Below are 22,568 nucleotides of genomic sequence, written 5' to 3'. Positions count from 1 at the left end.
TCATAGGGGGATGTCATAAGCACATCATATCAAGTAGAGGTACAGGTTCCTGGATGTGGAACTTGCACTTCTTATTGATAGCCTACACACGTAGCATACAGTATGGTCTCATACACTGTAATTAAAGCAGTCAATTAGAGGTATAAACGATATAATGAAAGCCTGTAATAAGTCAATGCTTTTGGGTGGTTTAAGAAATAATCATCAGGATTTATGGGTGTTCCAGATAATTGGATTGATCCGGGAAATCAATAGTGAAATGATATAAATGCATCCCAAATTCTATCCCCTGTGTAGTGCACCATTAACCAGAGCCCTATGGGATACCCCATGCGTCCTAGTCAAAAGTAGTGCACTATAGAGGGAATAGGTAGCCATTTGGGACAGAAGCTATATACATGTCTATTTAACAGCTTCTTCATCATCATATTCCTCAGTGCTCTGTATTGACCTGCAACCTTTCTGCTGGAAATGGAGGGAGGAGAGGAGAGGGAAAGAACGTGCAGGAGGGAGGGAGGAGAGGGAAAGAACGTGCAGGAGGGAGGGAGGAGAGGGAAATAACGTAATGGAGGGAGGGAGGAGAGGGAAAGAACGTGCAGGAGGGAGGGAGGAGAGGGAAATAACGTAATGGAGGGAGGGAGGAGAGGGAAATAACGTAATGGAGGGAGGAGAGGGAAAGAACGTAATGGAGGGAGGGAGGAGAGGGAAAGAACGTAATGGAGGGAGGGAGGAGAGGGAAAGAACGTAATGGAGGGAGGGAGGAGAGGGAAAGAACGTAATGGAGGGAGGGAGGAGAGGGAAAGAACGTAATGGAGGGAGGGAGGAGAGGGAAAGAACGTAATGGAGGGAGGGAGGAGAGGGAAAGAACGTAATGGAGGGAGGGAGGAGAGGGAAAGAACGTAATGGAGGGAGGGAGGAGAGGGAAAGAACGTAATGGAGGGAGGGAGGAGAGGGAAAGAACGTAATGGAGGGAGGGAGGAGAGGGAAAGAACGTAATGGAGGGAGGGAGGAGAGGGAAAGAACGTAATGGAGGGAGGGAGGAGAGGGAAAGAACGTAATGGAGGGAGGGAGGGAGGAGAGGGAAAGAACGTGCAGGAGGGAGGGAGGAGAGGGAAAGAACGTGCAGGAGGGAGGGAGGGGAGGGAAAGAACATGCAGGAGGGAGGGAGGAGAGGGAAAGAACGTGCAGGAGGGAGGGAGGGGGGGGGGGAGGGAGGGAAAGAACATGCAGGAGGGAGGAGGAGAGGGAAAGAACGTGCAGGAGGGAGGGAGGAGAGGGAAAGAACGTGCAGGAGGGAGGGAGGAGAGGGAAAGAACGTAATGGAGGGAGGGAGGAGAGGGAAAGAACATGCAGGAGGGAGGGAGGAGAGGGAAAGAACGTGCAGGAGGGAGGGAGGGGAGGGAAAGAACATGCAGGAGGGAGGGAGGAGAGGAAAGAACGTGCAGGAGGGAGGGAGGGAGGGAGGGAGGAGAGGAAAGAAAAGTGTAGGAGGGAGGGAGGAAGGGAGGAGAGGGAAAGAACGTGCAGGAGAGAGAGAGGGAGGAGAGAGAAAGAACGTGCAGGAGGGAGGGAGGGAGGAGAGGGAAAGAACGTGCAGGAGGCCTTTGAGTGTACAGTGTGTGTGCCTGTGTGAATCCATAGGCCTGTAACACATTTGCAAATCATGGTCATTTATTTTGTGGTCCTTAGTGAGACTCTTCCTTGCTTTTCAAACGTGACAAATGCAACTGTCAGCAAACCGACAAGTAAATAAGTGTTTTGATGTCAGTGTTCAGAGAGACAATTCCTCCTCAACAAGTGATATATGTGATCGGGAGCTTGCCAGTGTGAAATGCAAGATTGTATTACTGTTACTGGCTGACCTTATATCAAACAAAACAAAACAGCTGGTTGATTTGTCAGACAGTTATTTGGTTTGGCTTCTTTGGCTGACTGACTGGCTGACTGGATGGAGTGTGTCCTCTGACTGACTGGCTGGCTGACTGGCTGACTGGATGGAGTGTGACCTCTGACTGACTGACTGGCTGGCTGACTGGATGGAGTGTGACCTCTGACTGACTGGCTGGCTGACTGGATGGAGTGTGACCTCTGACTGACTGGCTGGCTGACTGGCTGACCGGATGAAGTGTGACCTCTGACTGACTGACTGGCTGACTGGATGGAGTGTGACCTCTGACTGACTGACTGGCTGACTGGATGGAGTGTGACCTCTGACTGATTGACTGGCTGACTGGATGGAGTGTGACCTCTGGCTGACTGGATGGAGTGTGACCTCTGGCTGGCTAACTGGCTGACTGGATGGAGTGTGACCTCTGGCTGGCTAACTGGCTGGCTGACTGGATGGAGTGTGACCTCTGACTGACTGGCTGGCTGACTGGATGGAGTGTGACCTCTGACTGACTGACTGGCTGGCTGACTGGATGGAGTGTGACCTCTGACTGACTGGCTGGCTGACTGGCTGACCGGATGAAGTGTGACCTCTGACTGGCTGACTGAATGGAGTGTGACCTCTGACTGACTGGCTGGCTGACTGGATGGAGTGTGACCTCTGACTGATTGACTGGCTGACTGGATGGAGTGTGACCTCTGGCTGACTGGATGGAGTGTGACCTCTGGCTGGCTAACTGGCTGACTGGATGGAGTGTGACCTCTGGCTGGCTAACTGGCTGGCTGACTGGATGGAGTGTGACCTCTGACTGACTGGCTGGCTGACTGGATGGAGTGTGACCTCTGACTGACCATAGTCGGACTAAACCAGGCATCACGTCTCATTCCTGGAAAAAGGTTTGTTGGGACTCCTTTGCCCAGAGGGGGCAGCTCATCAGACCTGAGACATCTTGCAGCATTCCTCATCCTTTTTTCTACATTTTTTAAATTGCTTCCTGGCTACACAAATACAGAATGAATTGTGATTGATCTACATTCCATTATTGATAAGCTTCAGGTTTACAACTATCCCTGATTTTCACTGTCTCTACACAGCTCTTGGACTACTAATCAGATGTGTGGGATTGTTGGTGATAATTAGTAGGCCTACATTATTTAATTGTTTCATGTTCTCTTAGGCTGGCGTGTGACCTCTATGACTGACTGCAGTCGGACTAAACCAGGCATCACGTCTCATTCCTGGAAAAAGGTTTGTTGTGACTCCTTTGCCCAGAGGGGGCAGCTCATCAGACCTGAGGGAGATCTTGTCCCCAGGCAAGAAAGCTACAGACTTCTTTCTTTCTTTCAATCCAGTTTTTCCTCTATTTAACATGGGAAACAAAGCATCTTTAGAAAATCACTTCCAGGATGGTAAAACATTTTTAGTGTTAACTTAAATGACTAAAACCAGATGGAGCAATATCTTTTTTAAATAAGATAATCTTTGACAACTAATCGAAATAAAAACTAGGCAGGGAGAATTTAAAATTTCAAAAATGTCATGGCATGGGGCTCCTATTGATTTGTTATGTTTGAGTCAGTCAGATAGTATAAGAACAAGGCACAAGCCATGACAAAATGGGTAGATTTGCAGGACATTTTCTTTCAAACTTAAACGTGTTCTCTCTGCCTCATGGCCAAATGTGTAGATTTGCAGGACATTTTCTTTCAAACTTAAACGTGTTCTCTCTGCCTCATGGCAAAATGTGTAGATTTGCAGGACATTTTCTTTCCAACTTAAACGTGTTCTCTCTGCCTCATGGCCAAATGTGTAGATTTGCAGGACATTTTCTTTCAAACTTAAACGTGTTCTCTCTGCCTCATGGCAAAATGTGTAGATTTGCAGGACATTTTCTTTCAAACTGAAACATGTTCTCTCTGCCTCATGGCCAAATGTGTAAATCTGCAGGAAATGTTCTTTCTAACTGAAACATGTTCTCTCTGCCTCATGGCCAAATGTGTAAATCTGCAGGAAATGTTCTTTCTAACTGAAACGTGTTCTCTCTGCCTCATGACAAAATGTGTAGATTTGCAGGACATTTTCTTTCAAACTGAAACATGTTCTCTCTGCCTCATGACAAAATGTGTAGATTTGCAGGACATTTTCTTTCAAACTGAAACATGTTCTCTCTGCCTCATGGCAAAATGTGTAGATTTGCAGGACATTTTCTTTCAAACTGAAACATGTTCTCTCTGCCTCATGACAAAATGTGTAGATTTGCAGGACATTTTCTTTCAAACTGAAACATGTTCTCTCTGCCTCATGGCAAAATGTGTAGATTTGCAGGACATTTTCTTTCAAACTGAAACATGTTCTCTCTGCCTCATGACAAAATGTGTAGATTTGCAGGACATTTTCTTTCAAACTGAAACGTGTTCTCTCTGCCTCATGGCCAAATGTGTAGATTTGCAGGACATTTTCTTTCAAACTGAAATGTGTTCTCTCTGCCTCATGGCAAAATGTGTAGATTTGCAGGACATTTTCTTTCAAACTGAAACGTGTTCTCTCTGCCTCATGGCCAAATGTGTAGATTTGCAGGACATTTTCTTTCAAACTGAAATGTGTTCTCTCTGCCTCATGGCCAAATGTGTAGATTTGCAGGACATTTTCTTTCTAACTGAAACATGTTCTCTCTGCCTCATGACAAAATGTGTAGATTTGCAGGACATTTTCTTTCAAACTGAAACATGTTCTCTCTGCCTCATGACAAAATGTGTAGATTTGCAGGACATTTTCTTTCAAACTGAAACGTGTTCTCTCTGCCTCATGGCCAAATGTGTAGATTTGCAGGACATTTTCTTTCAAACTGAAACATGTTCTCTCTGCCTCATGGCAAAATTAGTAAATTTGCAGGAAATGTTATTTCTAACTGAAACATGTTCTCTCTGCCTCATGACAAAATGTGTAGATTTGCAGGACATTTTCTTTCAAACTGAAACATGTTCTCTCTGCCTCATGGCAAAATGTGTAGATTTGCAGGAAGTTCGCTAACTTTTCCACCGTTGGGGAAACACTGGAATTGCTTATTTTTCCTGAATTTGTTTACCATTGACATGGTATTTATTCACAATATAGCTTAGCCTGTATTTTGACAACCAATCAAATGTTTGGGATTCATTCATTCATTCGATTGGTTTATGTTTTCTGTGGTACACCAGTGGAGGGATTCCAGGTGGAAAAACCAAACAGTCACAATATTGATCTACAGTATTAGCTTGCAACATGTTTTACATTCTCCCCCCATGTTTTAACTAATGTTAAACCTCAATATTTTGTGGTGTACATTTTCTCTCACTTCCATTAAATCACAGCTTACATCATGTCTCGTCCTCAGCATCTGGAAGATATTCTCATGTCTAAACCCTTTGGAAGAACCGATACAGGCAATTCTATTTCCATGTGATAAATTAGCACAAGCAAGTGTCTCTTGCCAGCGAGGGATGGAGAAAGAGAAATGGAGAGCAAGGAAAGAAAATAAAGAATAGGAGAGAGATTTACCAATACTGTGTTATTGATCCGTTGGCCTCAGCACACGTGTGTGATTGTCATCCTATTATCCAAGCTGACATCGAGCACGACAGGAGCATTAGATGCCCCTCTTCACCCCCCCTCCCTCCCTCAGCTTCTCCTCGTTACTCCTCTCTCCTATGAGTCAGCCAATGTCATCCTGATTAGAGCTGGGTGATATGGACACTAAATACACATCGTGAGAAATGTAACTATTTTGCTGGATAACAATGAATACAACATGAAGAAAATAAATTTAATGGATAAGTGTAACCACTTGACATTAGTGACGGGGCTCTAGACACGTTGTTTTCCAGTGCCAACTAAGACAACTGAGATGGAGATTTTAAAAATGAAGCTCACAAATCCAGGGAATATATGATTGATATGTTGATGTACAAAATGTAAAAATAGGATCCAGGGGCCTCATGTACACTGCGTGAGTATGTGGACAGCTGCTCATCGAACATCTCATTCCAAAATGATGGGCATTAACATGGAGTTGGTCCCCCTTTGCTGCTAAAACAACCTCCACTCTTCTGGGAAGGCTTTCCACTAGATGTTGGAACATTATTGCAGGGACTTGCTTCCATTCAGCCACAAGCATTAGTGAGGTTGGGCACTGATGTTGTGCGATTAGGCCTGGCTCGCATTCGGCGTTCCAATTAATCCCAAAGGTGTTTGATGGAGTTGAGGTCAGCCGTGCAGACCAGGCAAGTTCTTACACACTGATCTCGACAAACCATTTCTGAATGGACCTGGCTTTGTGCTTGGGGGCATGGTCATGCTGAAACAGGAAAGAGCCTTCCCCAAACTGTCGCCACAAATTTAGAAGAATGTCATTGTAGTATGCTGTAGTGTTAAGATTTCCCTTCACAGGATCTCAGAGGCCTAGTCCAAACCATGAAAACAGCCCAGGACCTTTTTTCCTCCTCCACCAAACTTTACAGTAACAATATGCATCCGCCAAACCCGAAGATTCGTCCGTCGGCCTGCCAGATGGTGAAGCGTGATTCATTTGAGAACTTGTTCTCAACTTGCCTACCTGGTTAAATAAAGGTGAAATAAATAAAATCACTCCAGATAACAAGTTTCCACTGCACCAGAATCCAATGGCGGCGAGCTTTACACCACTCCAGCCGACACTTGACATTGCGCATGGTGATCTTCGGGTTTTATGCGTCTGCTCAGCCATGTAAACCCATTTCATGAAACTCCCGACGAACAGTTATTGTGCTGACGTTGCTCCCAGAGACAGTTTGGAGCTCGGTAGTGAGTGTTGCAACAATGGTTTTTACATGCTACGCGCTACAACGGGTTGAGCTCTAGTAGGGCAGAAATTTGATGAACTGACTTGTTTGAAAGGTGGCATCCTATAATGGTTGTCACATTGAAAGTCACTGAGCTCTTCAGTAAGGCCGTTCTACTGCCAATGTTTGTCTATGGAGATTGCATGGCGGTGTATTTCCATTGTGAATTCATGCAACATATCTTGACAGGCTATATATAATTTGACCACATCAGTGCATTTGTTACGATAATAATCCATATAAAGTACAGTAATTTGTTAAGTTAAAGGTATGTGTGAAAGTGTAACCATTGTTTCACTGAGATAATGGGAAATCAAATGAGATGGCAGATCTTGCTCTGTTGGAAAATTTGGCAAACGCTGCATTTTGCAGAGAGTGCATTTTTAGAGACGGGTGGGACTTTTTTTTTGCAGGAGGTACAGATTGGTTCATCAGATATCATTTCCCAAAACCAATCTTAAGAATCTTTGCAAGGATTTAAGACCTTCTTTAGAAAGGCGAACCCATGCCGTTTCGGTGAACATCAAAGTGCAATCCACCCTTTGGTTTTTGGCAACGGGCTCTTTTCAGCTGGAGCTTGTTGATCGGCATCTCACATCCCCCGATGTGCCAATGTTTTATGTTCTGGATGCAAAATGAACTGAGAACAACATTTCCATACACCATCAGGGAAAACCAGGTTCGTTGCATAACTGAATGCATTCAACTGTAATGTGTCTTCCCTCTGCATTTAACCCAACCCCCCCTCTGAATTAGAGAGGTGCGATTAAGCCTGGCTTAATTGACATTCACGGCTGTTTGTGATACAGCCTGGAATTGAACCAGGGTCTGTAGTGACACCTCTAGCACTGAGATGCAATGCCTTTAGACCGCTGTGCCACTCGGGAGCCCTTTTACATGTTGCGTTTTATATTTTTGCTCTGTATATATTTTCCATTGCTAAGGCAACGTGAATTGTCCTAATGGTCCTCTGTTGCTATGTTTTCATTTTTATTGGTCAAACCACGACTGAGGGAGCCAAATAAAACCTTTTGGTTGTACTCAACCTCTGGCACGAACACCTATATTTTGGTTGCACTGTTGTAGGCTATTTCATGGTACGGCCTTGTATATATTCCCCATGGCCTTTTAAAGGGATGATTTTGACCATATATGGTTAATTGGGGGCGTTTTGAAATGCAAATAGCCAAGGTCACACGCATGCACTGAGGATGAGAACAATTGGTATTTATCAACAGTTTTACCGGCGTGCATATAATTGTTTGATAAATGACATTTTTTCTATGTGTACGAACATTCAAAATGATGTTTGTTAGTAGTATTTTAGAATAGTTTCTATGCAATATGAGGCCCCAGAATGATTTAAAAAAAAAATATCTTCAGGGAATTTGCAGACATCCTTGTGCATTGACCTATAGGCTCTATTATACACCACGTGAGGAAGTGGGAACTCACAACACTTCTAACTCTAAATATTATGTTGTTGCTATATATCTATTAGCCATGTAGGCTAATTGATGAATCTGTCAGTAAATGTAGGCTAATGTTCTAAAAACCGTTCCAGAGCAAGGCCGAGGCTACTTGATGTAGGCCTATTCACTGCAAATGGTGCTCTCCACTCCACCAAAACCATACTACAGCCAACTCCGGTTGTAAAGTGGTGCCATGAACTCTGTTAAGAGGTGACAAATACATAATATACTCGCAGAAAGCTGTGACTGTCCTCTCTGTAACTAGAATGACAGTAGTTGCTATGAAAACTGTATTTGTTCCCAATAGCATTTTGAGTAATGGTCATATGCTTGTGCTTCTCAGAATGCATCTCTCCCTCCTCCGTGTCACAGTGGGAAGAGGGGTGAGAGTGGCTCGCCCACACAACAGGCGACAGCCTAACAGGGCCAGGCACACACTTTCATAGCAGGAATCAACATAATGTATAGGCTATTACTGTTGACTAGATAATGGTTCTACAACAATCTACTGGAACGTCGTGTAGCATTGCTTCGGTAAGAGGAAGGCAATGTCGATCATTTTCGGTTTATCTCCCCCCAAGGTCGCTCTTCTACAGACTACCATGCCCTCTTCAATTCATCCCCTTACCCCTCTCACCTTGTTATTTGGGTTAACTCTTCTCCTCCTCCTCTCCCCATGCATCGCCCAATTTGATCCTTGTGTGAACGGAAGGAGAACTCAGAGACTACCTCTTCTCCTCCTCCTCTCCCCATGCATCGCCCAATTTGATCCTTGTGTGAACGGAAGGAGAACTCAGAGACTACCTGTTCATCTGGGTTCTATCATATCTAGAAAGTAGTGGTCTTTATTCCAAATGGCACCCTACAGTATTCCTTACACAGTGCACCATTTTTTACCAGAGCCCTATGGACCCTGGTCAATGGAAGGGCACTATTTAGGAAACAGAGTGCTATTTGGGGTGTAGCCATGGTTCTTTAGACCAGGCCTGTTGCATGAATACGCTCTCTCAGCCCTTTTCATACATCAATATTATGACATGTGCCCCTGTGCTTGAATTTGAATATCAATCATAGAGCACTCTTCAAGCTTGTTGCTCCTTCTCACTGGTAATGTAAAACCTCATTTCACATCTCATAATGGTAAATAAGGACTCGGTGCAAACGCGTTACCTACGCAGGCTGAGACATTAAGCATAGAGTTGTTGTTTAATTCAAATATGCTTATTGGATACAGATTTTACAGCAAAGGTTGGATGATAGAAACATTTTTTCTCCTGCATTCGCTTAATTTACCCATGAAATTCATCCAAGATGAAAGTCTATTGCCTTGCCTCCTAATTCTGATATGTATGGTGGTTTTCATGGTAACGGACCTGTCTCTTGACTAAATGTATCATCTGGTGAGTTTAATGAAAGATGATACCTGTCAGATCTGGGTTCAGATAATATTTGTTTTCTTTCAAATACTTCAGGTGTGCTTCATGGATCTTGCTTGTCACAATGGATTACATTGCACATGTGACCCATTTGGCTCTCCAGACAGGCTTAATCAAACACACAAAGTATTTGAAAGGAAAACAAATACTATTTGTACCCAGGTCTGGAATAATACCCATCATGTATTTGATTATAGTCCTGGGTGTACTCTGACCTTTACTTCAAAGAAAACCTCCCAGGCTGATAATTAGGCTAGGATCTGATACCTCAGTATGTCTGACAGTTCCTGTTGACAACATGGATACTCCCCAAATAGAGCCCCACAGTGGAGGTGTCATAATGCCCATAAAACCTAGTGGTCAAACAAGGAAAGCTTTCCAATTGTTTTTTTCCATAGGGGAGTTTAGAAACACGTAAAATAAAGGCTGTGTTTCATGTATTCTTACCCTGGTGTGACATTTTGCTAACCATGTAAATCTCTCTAGGACAAGATGACTTTTATCAATATAGTCGCCTGTATTTGGTCTCATATTCGAAAATGCTAATTAGCGTCAAAGTAGACAAATCAAGAGATTCTTACCTTTGCTTCAATTTGGTAGTCTCATCCAGATCACCATGGTATTTGTAGTTCTTTATGATAGAGGCAAATTAGCATTTTATTTTTTGTGGATAAATACAGGCGACTATATTGATAAAAGTCACCTTGTCCTAGAGAGATTTACATGATTATTAAAACGTCATGCCAGGGTAAGAATACACGAAACACAGCCCTTATTTGAAGTGTTTCTAAAATCCACTATGGGAAAAATTAGTGGTGGAAAAACGATTGGAACCATTTCCCTGTTTGACTGCTAGGTGTTATGGGTATTAATGACTCATACTGTGGTACTCTATGGCACTCTTTTTCTTTCGACTACTGTACTAATGTTGACCAGGGCCCATGGGGGTAGGTCCCTTGTAGGGAAAAGGGTGCCATTTGGGAGACAACCTATGTATCCAGTTGTGGTTTCCTTTTTGTTTGTTCAGTAATCATGAGCCTCTGATTACATAGTAATTAACCTCCACACGTATAGAGATTATTCTTCTAACTATAGAAACACAGTAAAACAATTATACTGTCCAGTCTCGTTATTATTGGTCTATTACCCAATATAATAAATATAATTATTTTAATTATAGCAACATAGTTGATTTGTTTATGAATACAAATAAATGTACAGTATTTATACAATCTTTGCATAGTAAAGGGCAGCTGGATTTGTCTTTATCCACAGTAAAGCTTGTGTTATCAGTACAGACTTTCCATGCTCTTTTCTTCACCTCCCTCCTGAACGACTGTACCGTGAGAGAGATGGTGAGCTGAGGAACACAATGGCATCGTTCCTTCCTGTCTCCGACTGTGTCCCAAACGGTACGGTTTTCGCTCCAAGCCCAGTGGTAATTTATCAACCAATTAATTATTTGAATCAGGTGCACTTTATTAGGGTTGGAGTGAATCCCTACAGGATAGTCGCTCTCCAGGAACAGGGTTGGAGAGCCCCATTATAAACAATTGCAAATTGTTAATCAAGGAAGGTTGTTGATGGTAATGTACTGCCCTGCCCTGCCCCAAGCCTGGTTGTTGATGATGGTACTGCTCCAGACCTGGTTGTTGATGATGGTACTGCTCCAGGCCTGGTTGTTGATGATGGTACTGCTCCAGGCCTGGTTGTTGATGATGGTACTGCTCCAGGCCTGGTTGTTGATGATGGTACTGCTCCAGACCTGGTTGTTGATGATGGTACTGCTCCAGGCCTGGTTGTTGATGATGGTACTGCTCCAGGCCTGGTTGTTGATGATGGTACTGCTCCAGGCCTGGTTGTTGATGATGGTACTGCTCCAGGCCTGGTTGTTGATGATGGTACTGCTCCAGACCTGGTTGTTGATGATGGTACTGCTCCAGGCCTGGTTGTTGATGATGGTACTGCTCCAGGCCTGGTTGTTGATGATGGTACTGCTACAGGGCTGGTTGTTGATGATGGTACTGCTCCAGGCCTGGTTGTTGATGATGGTACTGCTCCAGGCCTGGTTGTTGATGATGGTACTGCACCAGGCCTGGTTGTTGATGATGGTACTGCTCCAGGCCTGGTTGTTGATGATGGTACTGCTCCAGGCCTGGTTGTTGATGATGGTACTGCTCCAGGCCTGGTTGTTGATGATGGTACTGCTCCAGGCCTGGTTGTTGATGATGGTACTGCTCCAGGCCTGGTTGTTGATGATGGTACTGCTCCAGGCCTGGTTGTTGATGATGGTACTGCTCCAGGCCTGGTTGTTGATGATGGTACTGCTCCAGGCCTGGTTGTTGATAATGGTACTGCTACAGGGCTGCTGCACTGGAAGGTTCTCTCTTTCTTCTGTCGTCCTTTTTCTTTCACTGTCATTCTCCTTTCTCTAACTCTTTAACGGTCTGTCTGGTCTGGTCGTGAGTGAGTCTGCTATCCATACTACAGTGTAATGTTTCAGAAAGGATAACACTTCAATGGGATGGCTATAGATGGGAAGGGATTGTGATATGGTTTCATATACAAGGACACCATGTTTAAACTGGAAACATGGTTCATTATTGATAGAGATAACTACAGTATGTCCAGCATTGTCAACATTTGATCGATGTAATTGACTACAGTACGCTCGCATGATTGTTCCTCATTGCTTTACAATCATACAATGTGGATAAAACAACCGTTGATAGAAATACAATGTATTCAGGTCAAAGGGATCTTTGCCAATGCAAAGCAGGAACAATCCCTCCCCAGACAGCTTGCTCTGTCAAACAGTGTAGGCTACCGAGTTCCCTGCAAAGCTTTCAGTCACAATACCCTCCCCAATCTCATTGCCTTTATCACTCCCCTTGTATTGATACTACTGCTCCGTGTATTCAGACTTCTCTATGTATTACTTTATCACCAGGCAGTTATTCATATCAGTCATTGTGAGTCAGACAGATCTGACAGTGGGAATGTGCAGTTACAGTAACACTGGGGATGGGTGCCTCAAATGGCACCCTATTCCCTACATAGTGCACTACTGCTGGCCAGGGCCCATAGGGTGTCATTTGGGACGTAGACAGGGCTTTTTTATCTCTCTACTCCCTAGTTCTTTTATCTGGAGTACACGGGTTAGAGAAGGTCCTAGGGGAGAGAGACAACTGCTTCTGGTTTAACTCATCTCACATGCTTGACACTGAGGGATCTGTCTGTGTGTGTCTGTGTGTGTGTGTGAGCGAGAGAGGAAATATTTTATCTGACGCTGTCACTGGTTGTATAAACCTCAGGGAAATGAGGCTATGTGACATTCTCGGTGGTCAGCAGCGGTACAACCCATACCTGGGTTAAAATACTATTTGAAATTATTTCAAATACTTTGTGCTTAATTGAGCTCTACTTGCTAATAGAAGAGTCCCAAAAGTGTCAACCCGCCTTTCCCATCTCTCGCTCCAGGCAGACTAGTGCTTATATAATAGTATTTGATCCTAGGTCAGATCAAACAACTGATGGTAAAGTCACTGCAGTTTTAACTATACATGTAGCCTGCAACGTCAGAACTGACTTACTTAAACTTGATTGTATATTTTGAGGATTAGGACTGTCATTCAAAATGTTGTCATGTTGACACAAAATGGTTTGGACTAAAACTTAACTAGTTTAGTTGATGTTCACATTGTTGGAAGTCCAGGCAGTATAAACAGAACTTTTGAAATACATTTACATTTTTCATCAGCAGCATCATTCAAGGTTGTCATATTGACAGAAAATATGATCTTTTTGATTGATTTTAGCTAATCAAACTCTTACTTGTTTTGTCTTTAGGTTGGTGTGTTGCCATGACGTTCATCAAGCCTCCTTCATTGGACCTCTGACTTTATCAGACAGGAATTCTCTTTTACCCTGAACATTCCTCAAATTAAATGTCTTCAGGAATGCTCTGAAGACCTGTACGAAAGCTCTGAAGACCTGTACGAAAGCTCTGAAGACCTGTACGAAAGCAAATAGGGAAGCACCAAAAGGGAGAAACTTAAAAATGCAGAGGCTTTCATTTCACATCATCGCTGTCATAATAAGCTATTTTCTCAATGGCTGCATAGTTGTTCACAGCCAGACAGTCTGCAACCGACCAGCCAATCTGGAATGGCACCTACAACCACAAACTGCTCAGGTGAAATGGACACTCATGGAAAACATCTGTGATAGTATGGTCCAATGTTGGGGTGATCAAGAAAGGACAGAGACCCAAAAGTCAGATGTTCCGCCAACTTGGAACTTACCTCAGATTTGTCCTCTAGAGGTGCAGTTTGGCGTCAAGCTGTTTGTTTCTATTGATGCCACTCTGGATTTATACGGTATCAGGATCCTCAATGTGTCAAAGGAGGACTTTGAAAGTTGTTCCACTGCACCACAGTCACAAGACCAGTTTCTCTGTTCCGATGATGTTATGAACGCGTCTAGGCAGGTCCAACCTAAGTGGCTTCTCCCGGGCCTTCATTATTTCATAGCTTCGCATGAGGGGGAATTCACAGCTCTGCAAGCTGGGTCTTCGTCTCAACGTCTCTGTGAAGGAACAACAGTGTCGAAGCAGCCCACTAGTGCGACTCTGCTCCGGGAACGGTGTTTGTAGGACAAGCTTTTGGGAAGACGGAGCGTACCGCTGTCAGTGCCGCCAGCGTTACTCTGGAAAGTTCTGTGAGAAGTTTGATGCGTGTTTGGAAAACCCATGTGAGAACAAAGGAGTCTGTGTAAGCAATGGTACGACAGATCACATCACGCAACATATAAGTGTTTGTGCCCTCCACATTTTACAGGTGAGGAATACAACTAACAATTCTGACTTTGTTTCTACTGTTATGTTTTTAAAGGGGCATTCTGCAGTTCAAACAACAACAAATCCCCTCCCCCCCCGCCACTGATACGCTATATATAGTCCAAAAATGAATGTTGATTTCATTTTAAGCTACTTTGTGAAAAAGTTGCACACTCATCTCTCCTTGCAGTGGATTTATTTAACCAATGTTGTGGCCAAATAGCCTTCATCAGGGTTTGATGCTTTACTTTACACCCTGTACTCATCCACCAAATGCTAAACTCAATGGATTGTTGTACCTTCAATTACTATAAATGCGAAAATAAATTGCTCTCGTTAATTAAATCTGCCGTGACAGAATCCACCTACCTACCTGGAGGCTAAGGATGTGTCCCAAATGGCACCCTATTCCCTACATTGTGGGCTCTGGTAAAAAAAAAATAGTGCACTATATCGAGAATAGGGTGCAATTTGGAACATAACCCTAATGTTACAACCCTATTGCTTGGAGATACTTCCATATTATTTATCTATCATAATTACTAGTTCTCATCTAGCTTAATGCATTTATTTCAAGAATATCCAGATTCCGTCCCAAACTGCACCCTTTTCCCTTCATAGTACACATAGGGCTCTGGTCAAAAGTAGTGCACTTCATTGGGAAAAGGGTGCTATTTGTTATGTAGACACAGATACCCTATGGGCTATTTATGTGAACAATATTTTCTTCCAGGACTTTATTTTGTGTTAATCACCATAATTATTTCTGGAATGGGTTTTTGTACCACCTGAATGCATTCTTAGTTACTTTACCTCCTCTCTACCATTTTCATTTAGATTTGATTCCTTCTCTCACCATGTCTTTGTCAATAAACGATGGCTCTCAAACGTTGTTTAAACATTGGCTCTGAAGAAGACTTAGGAGCCAACTTGTGATGTCAAAAACATGACAAGTCATCTGAATCATGAAATGAACACCGTTATCATTAGAAATGCATTATGCAATAACTAACTAACTTTGTGCAACGGGGCCACCGTAAGTGAGTTTCAATGTAGACTTTCAAGCTGCAATGATGTCTTTCAGTTTAATTTAATTTCCAGAATCTGTTAATTACTGTAGGTAATTGTTGACCCTACGTTTCTTCAAATCAAATAAAAAACAATAGATTGAATCTATATGAATAAAATACTGTAGATCCAATCTATACGAATAAAATACTGTAGATTGAATCTATACGAATAAAATACTGTAGATTGAATCTATACGAATAAAATACTGTAGATTGAATCTATACGAATAAAATACCGTAGATCCAATCTATATGAATAAAATACTGTAGATTGAATCTATACGAATAAAATACTATAGATCCAATCTATACGAATGTAGAATCTAGATACTTATCTAAACCATTTTGTTAATTTTAAATTATTCATAATTCATGCTTTATCTTTTCCCTCAGGGGCTAACTGCTCTGATGTGATTGGACGAGAGAACTGCGATAGATTTTGTCGTAATGGAACGTGTCTCCAAGTTTCACCTTTCTCCTTCAAATGTGTGTGTTACACAGGAAACCCAGGTAAGGAACCACAGTATTATTCTGTTCTGCATGGGTTACAATCCCTGCTACAGTGATGGATTTAGAATTAATCACGAATGTACAGTACAGGGGGTAGCCTGCCTTAGGGAAGGGCAACAATGACATGTATTCTTGTTTATAACAGCCTACCTACATCTGTATTGCTTGCTGTTTGGGGTTTTAGGCTGGGTTTCTGTATATCATTTTGTGACATCGGCTGATGTTAAAAGGGCTCTATAAATAAATGTGATTGATCTGGTAAGGGCAACAATGACATGAACTCTTGTTTATGACACACTGATTGCATCTACGGGCCATGGGTCCTGGTGAAAGTAGTGCACTACATAGAGAATAGGGTGCCATTTGTTCATGACACACGGCTGCTACCGCACCCTTTAGGTAGATCGTGAGCCTCATAATGAGCCTCATTTTCTCCAGTAACAGTACAGTTATGTTAATGGGGACTCTCACAAATGGATTACAAAAGTTGTACCAACCAGTGCTTCCTAGTTCTTGGCCTGGATAATGGTCTCTAGGTATGCGTCCCAAATGGCACCCTATTCCCTTTATAGTGCACTACTTTTGACAAGTGGTTCCCTTGAATAGGAATAGGGTGCCATTTGTGATGCATCTAGCTAAAGCAGGGGCCTTATGATGGACTTTCTGCTGTAACAAACTCCAGGTGGCCTTCTAACTTGATTCATTGTTTTGTTTTGGCGTGCAATTTGTCCAGGCAACACTCGGGAAATCTCATACCTGTATACCTTCCCTCTGAGCTGTGCTGGGCTGCAGTCCTCGCTGCAGAGGCTTTAAGACTGAATATTTGGGTGCTTGTATTCTCAAGGTTACACTTTTATTATTTATATAGCTATCTCACTAAGCCAGTTATAGAAACATACTGTGGTTTTGATTTGTTGAAATAACAGCTCAGAGAAATACAGTAGTGGATAACTATTCTGAATGTCATAGGGAGAACGGTGAGGAACAGTACCAGACAGTGAGATGTCTTTCATTTCTGCAGAGTTGTACAATAATTGTGTCCCTGGTTGGAGCATTATGCAGAGATCTACAGTGTTCTAGAAGTCAGTCAAACCTGTAGTTTCAGACTGATCTATGGAAGTAAAACTGATGTTCAGATGCCATGGGATGGGGATGGTCTCGCTCTAATCATGAAGTTAGTCCGTAGTGGGCTCCTCAAGCCCAGGTTTAGATTACTACTGGACTCTGGTCTGTAGACCACTTAGTACAGGTGTCCTATCTTCATTTGACTAGTCTCACAGCAAGAAAATAATCCTGCAGCAACAGAACATTAATTATTATGTGGATTATAATGAATGCACAATTTTGTAGAGGTTGATCCATAGTTTGTTAGGGCAAATCAAGTCTGATTTTTAAAGTTGAAATTACAAACTTCAGAAGCCTGGAATACACAAGTTTGCATTTCCTGCTGGACAGGAACATTATCTGTGACCACAGAGTGATCAAATTAAGATGGCACACCTAAATGAAGCAATGCATCGACACTACTTGGAATGCCCTGACAGTGCGTAGACTATTAATATGTAAGTACATCCGTTGTCATCACTATTCAATTACATTCAGTGATGTAGTGGAACGTAAAACAGTTGAATGTACAGTACCAATCAATGGTTTGGACACACCTACTCATTCTAGGGTTTTTCTATATTTTTACTATTTTCTACATTGTAGAATAATAGTGAAGACATCAAAACTATGAAGTAACACATATGGAATCATGTAGTAACTCCAAGAAAGTGGTAAACAAATCAAAATACACTACCATTCAAGAGTTTGGGGTCCATTAGAAATTCCCTTGTTTTTGAAAGAAAACATTTTTTTTTTGTCCATTTAAAATAACATAAGATTGATCAGAAATAAAGTGTTGACATTGGTAATGTTGTAAATGACTATGTCACGGTTTTCTAATGGTGAAGGAGAGTCGGACCAAACTGCAGTGCGTATATTGTGATCCATGTTTATTTACACAACGTAACACAAATCCAAAACAATAAACGTAGTGAAAACCGAAACAGCCTTAACTGGTGCAAACTAACACAGACTAAGGACATCAAGACACTCAGGACATTCACCCACGACAAACTCAAAGAATATGGCTGCCTAAATATGGTTCCCAATCAGAGACAACGATAAGCACCTGCCTCTGATTGAGAACCACTCCAGACAGCCATAGACTTTGCTAGATAACCCCACTAGCTACAATCCCAAATACATATACACCAAAACCCCAAGATAAAACACACCACAATACAAAACTCCATGCCACACCCTGGCCTGAATACATGAAGAAAAACACAAAATACTTAGACCAGGGCGTGACAGACTATTGTAGCTGGGAACGGCTGACTTTTTAATTTAACCCCCCCCCCCCTCAATTTCGTGGTATCCAATTGGTAGTGGTTACAGTCTTGACTCATCGCTGCAACTCCCTTACGGACTTGGGAGAGGCGAAGGTCGAGAGCCATGCGTCCTCCGAAACACAAGCCAACCAAGCCGCACTGCTTCTTGACACAATGCACATCCAACCCGGAAGCCAGCCACACCAATGTATCGGAGAAAATACCGTACAACTGGCGACCTGGTCAGCATGCACTGTGCCCAGCCCACCACAGGAGTCGCTAGTGTGCGGCAAGACAAGGATATTCCTGCCGGCCAATGCCCTCCCAATCCCGGATGACGCCTGGCCAATTGTGCGCCGCCCCATGGACCTCCTGGCCGCGGTCGGTTGCGACAGAGCCTGGGCTCAAACCCAGAGTCTCTGGTTGCACAGCTAGCACTGCGATGTGCCTTAGACTACTGCGCCACCCAGGAGGCCCGGCTGAATTTGAATCGAATATCTACATAGGCGTACAGAGGCCCATTATCAGCAACCATCACTCCTGTGTTCCAATGGCACGTTGTGTTAGCTAATCCAAGTTTATCCTCTTAAAAGGCTAATTGATCATTAGAAAACCCTTTTTTGTAATTATATTAGCACAGCTGAAAACTGTGTGCTGATTAAAGGAGCAAAAAAACTGCCCTTTAGACTAGTTGAGTATCTGGAGCTTCAGCATTTGTGGGTTTGATTACAAGCTCAAAATGGGCAGAAACAAATAACTTTCTTCTGAAACTTGTCAGTCTATTCTTGTTCTGAGAAATTAAGGCTCTTCCATGTGAGAAATTGTCAAGAAACTGAAGATCTTGTATAGCGCTGTGTACTACACTCTTCACAGAACAGCACAAACTGGCTCTAACCAGAATGGGAAGAGGAATGCACAACTGGGCAAGAGGACAAGTACATTAGCGTATGTAGTTTGAGAAACAGGCACCTCACAAGTCCTCAACTGGCAGCTTCATTAAATAGTACCCACAAAACACCAGTCTCAACGACAACAGTGAAGAGGCGACTCCAGGATGCTGGCCAACTAGGCAAAGTTGCGAAGAAAAGCCATATCTCAGACTAGCCAATAGAAATAAAATATTAAGATGGGCAAAAGAACACGGACACTGGACAGAGGAAGATTGGAAAAAAGTGTTATGGATAGACAAATGTAAGTTTGAGATGTTCGGATCACAAAGAAGAACATTCGTGAGCTAGAAAAATGTAAATATTTTGGAGGAGTGGTTGACGCCATCTGTCAAGCATGGTGGAGGCAATGTGATGGTCTGGGGGTGCTTTGGTAGTAAAGTGTGAGATTTGTACAGGGAAAAAGGGATGTTGAAGAAGGAAGGCCATCACTCCATTTTGCAACGCCATGCCATACCCTGTGGACAGCGCTTAATTGTAGCCAATTTCCTCCTAGAACAGGACAATGACCCAAAGCACAGCTCCAAGCTATGCAATAACTATATAGGGAAGAGGCAGTCAGCTGGTTTTCTGTCTATAATGGAGTGGCCACCACAGTCACTGAAACTCAACCCTTTTGAGCTGTTGTGGGAGCAGCTTGACCGTATGGTAAGAAGTGCCCATCAAGCCAATCCAACTTGTGGGAGGTGCTTCAGGAAGCATGGGGTGAAATCTCTTCAGATTACCTCAACAAATTGGCAACTTGAATGCCAAAGGTCTGCTTTAAATGGAAGATTCTTTGACAAAAGCCAAGTTTGAAGGACACAATTATTATTTCAATTAAAAATCATTATTTATAACCTTGTCAACATCTTGACTATATTTCCTATTCATTTTGCAACTCATTTCATGTATGTTTTCATGGAAAACAAAGACATTTCTGTAATGCTCCGGGTGTCGTGGGTGTGGAGTCAAATGCAGGAGACAGAGTTCAATGCTGTGCGTCTTTTAACAGCACCAACGCACCACAGGGTGCTCACAAAAAGTTACGTTCCCAACCACAGGGAATCAAAAAATACAATGGGAAAAAAATCACGACCAGGCACTAACACGTACCTCTACAACAGAGCCAAAGGTTACATTGAAATAATCCCGCACAACAACTAGGTGGCCGGCTGTCTAATAAAGACAAACTAATTAACATGAACAGGTGCTACCACTAAACATACAAGGAGGGAGAGGAAAACAATCAGTGGCAGCTAATAGGCCGGTGATGACGACCGCCGAGCTCCACCCGCCCGGGAAGGGGAAACACCCTCGGTCGGACTCGTGACAATTTCTAAGTGACCCCAAACCTTGAACGGTAGTGTATATTTTGTATTTGAGATTCTTCAAAGTAGCCACCCTTTTGCGTGGTTGGCAGCTTTGAACACTTTTTGGATTCTCTCAACCAGCTTCATGAGGTAGTCACCTGAACGCATTTCAGTTAACAAGTGTGCCTTGTTAATTTGTGGATTTTTTTTTATTACGTTTGAGCCAACCAGTTGTATTGTGACAAGGTAAGGGTGGTATACAGAAGACAGTCCTATTTGGTAAAATACCAAGTCCATATTATGGCAAGAACAGCTCAAATAAGCAAGGAGAAACAACAGTCCATCTTTACTTTAAGACATGAAGGTCAGTCAATCTGGAACTTTTCAATAACTTTTAAAGTTTCTTTAAGTGCTGTCACAAAACCATCAAACGCTATGATGAAACTGGCTCGCATGAGGACCGCAGGAAAGGAAGACCCAGAGTTACCTCTGTTACAGAGGATAAGTTCATTAGAGTTACCAGCCTCAGAAATTGCAGCCCAAATAAATGCTTTCTCGGAGTTCAGGTAACAGACACATCTCGGCAGGCTACCCTGAAGGAACATCAACCCAGGAGGTAAGATGTGAGTGCTGGTCCCCACTATAAACTACTAGCCATATGGACAGGACCATATGAAGTACGGGAGAGAATATGAGAAGTTAATTATGCAGCTTCCTTGGGAGCCATGCTATCCCAAGAGCTAGAAGGGGTGGAACACCCCATCCTGTTTTTAAGCAGGAAGCTGCATAATTAACTTCTCCTATTCTCTCCCGTACTTCAAATTCCAGAAAATGATGTCATGGCTTTAGAAGATTCTGATAGGCTAATTGACATCATTTGAGACAATTGGAGGTGTCCCTGTGGATGTATTTCATGGCCTACTTTCAAACTCAGTTCCTCTTTTGCTTGACATCATGGGAAAATCAAAAGAAATCAGCCAAGACCTCAGAATAGTGATTGTAGACCTCCACAAGTCTGGTTCATCCTTGGGAGCAATTTTCAAACGCCTGAAGGTACCACGCTCATCTATACAAACAATAGTAAGCTATTATAAACACCATGGGACAACGTAGCCGTCATACCGCTCAGGAAGGAGACGCTTTCTGTCACCTAGAGATTAACTTACTTTGTAACAACGGCAAAGGACCTACCTACAAAAGATTAACTTACTTTGCTGCGAGAAGTGCCACTGCTCCAAAACCGCCATAAAAAAAAGCCAGACTACGGTTTGCAACTGCACATGGGGACAAAGATCATAGCCTAATGAAACAAAGTAGAACTGTTTGGCCATAATGACCATCGTTATATTCTTAGGAAAAAGTGGGAGGCTTGCAAGCCGAAAACACCATCCCAACCGTGAAGCAAGGGGTGGCAGCATCATGTTGTCAGGGTGCTTTTCTGCAGGAGTGACTGGCTCACTTCACAAAATAGATGGCATCATGAGGTAGGGAAATTATGTGGATATATTGAAGCAACATCTCACGACATCAGTCAGGAAGTTAAAGCTTGGTCACAAATGGGTCTTCCAAATGGACAATGACCCCAAGCATACTTCCATAGTTGTGGAAAAATTGCTTAAGGACAACAAAGGCAAGGTATTGGAGCGGCCATCAAAAAGCCCGGACCTCAATCCCATAGAAGATCTGAAACTGAACTGAAAAAGCACGTGGAAAGCGTGTGCGAGCATAGAGGCCTACAAACCTGACTTAGTTACACCAGCTCTGTCAAGAGAATGGGCAAAATTCACCTAACTTATTGTGGAAGGCTACCCGAAACGTTTGACCCAAGTTAAACAATTTAAAGGCAACGCTACCAAATACTAATTGAGTATATGTACATTCT

The 22,568-nt window shown here is 43.0% G+C and overlaps 1 protein-coding gene across 1 annotated transcript in view; it reads left to right on the top strand.

The window, feature by feature from the left end:
• Positions 1–22,568, top strand: part of LOC127921582 (protein eyes shut homolog) — a gene marked incomplete at its 3' end in the record, with an annotated part of 213,306 nt that overhangs the window by 808 nt on the left and 189,930 nt on the right. The window contains 5 exon segments of the mRNA XM_052505176.1: positions 3,066–3,136; positions 13,502–14,201; positions 14,203–14,443; positions 14,446–14,490; positions 15,953–16,069. Of these exon segments, the coding sequence (XP_052361136.1) occupies positions 13,713–14,201; positions 14,203–14,443; positions 14,446–14,490; positions 15,953–16,069 (892 nt within the window).

The sequence above is a fragment of the Oncorhynchus keta genome, unplaced genomic scaffold (genome assembly GCF_023373465.1).
Source record: "Oncorhynchus keta strain PuntledgeMale-10-30-2019 unplaced genomic scaffold, Oket_V2 Un_contig_2262_pilon_pilon, whole genome shotgun sequence".
Classification (NCBI taxonomy): domain Eukaryota; kingdom Metazoa; phylum Chordata; class Actinopteri; order Salmoniformes; family Salmonidae; genus Oncorhynchus; species Oncorhynchus keta.
Note: the sequence above shows the minus strand (reverse complement) of the source record. Positions and strands in the feature narration are given on the sequence as shown.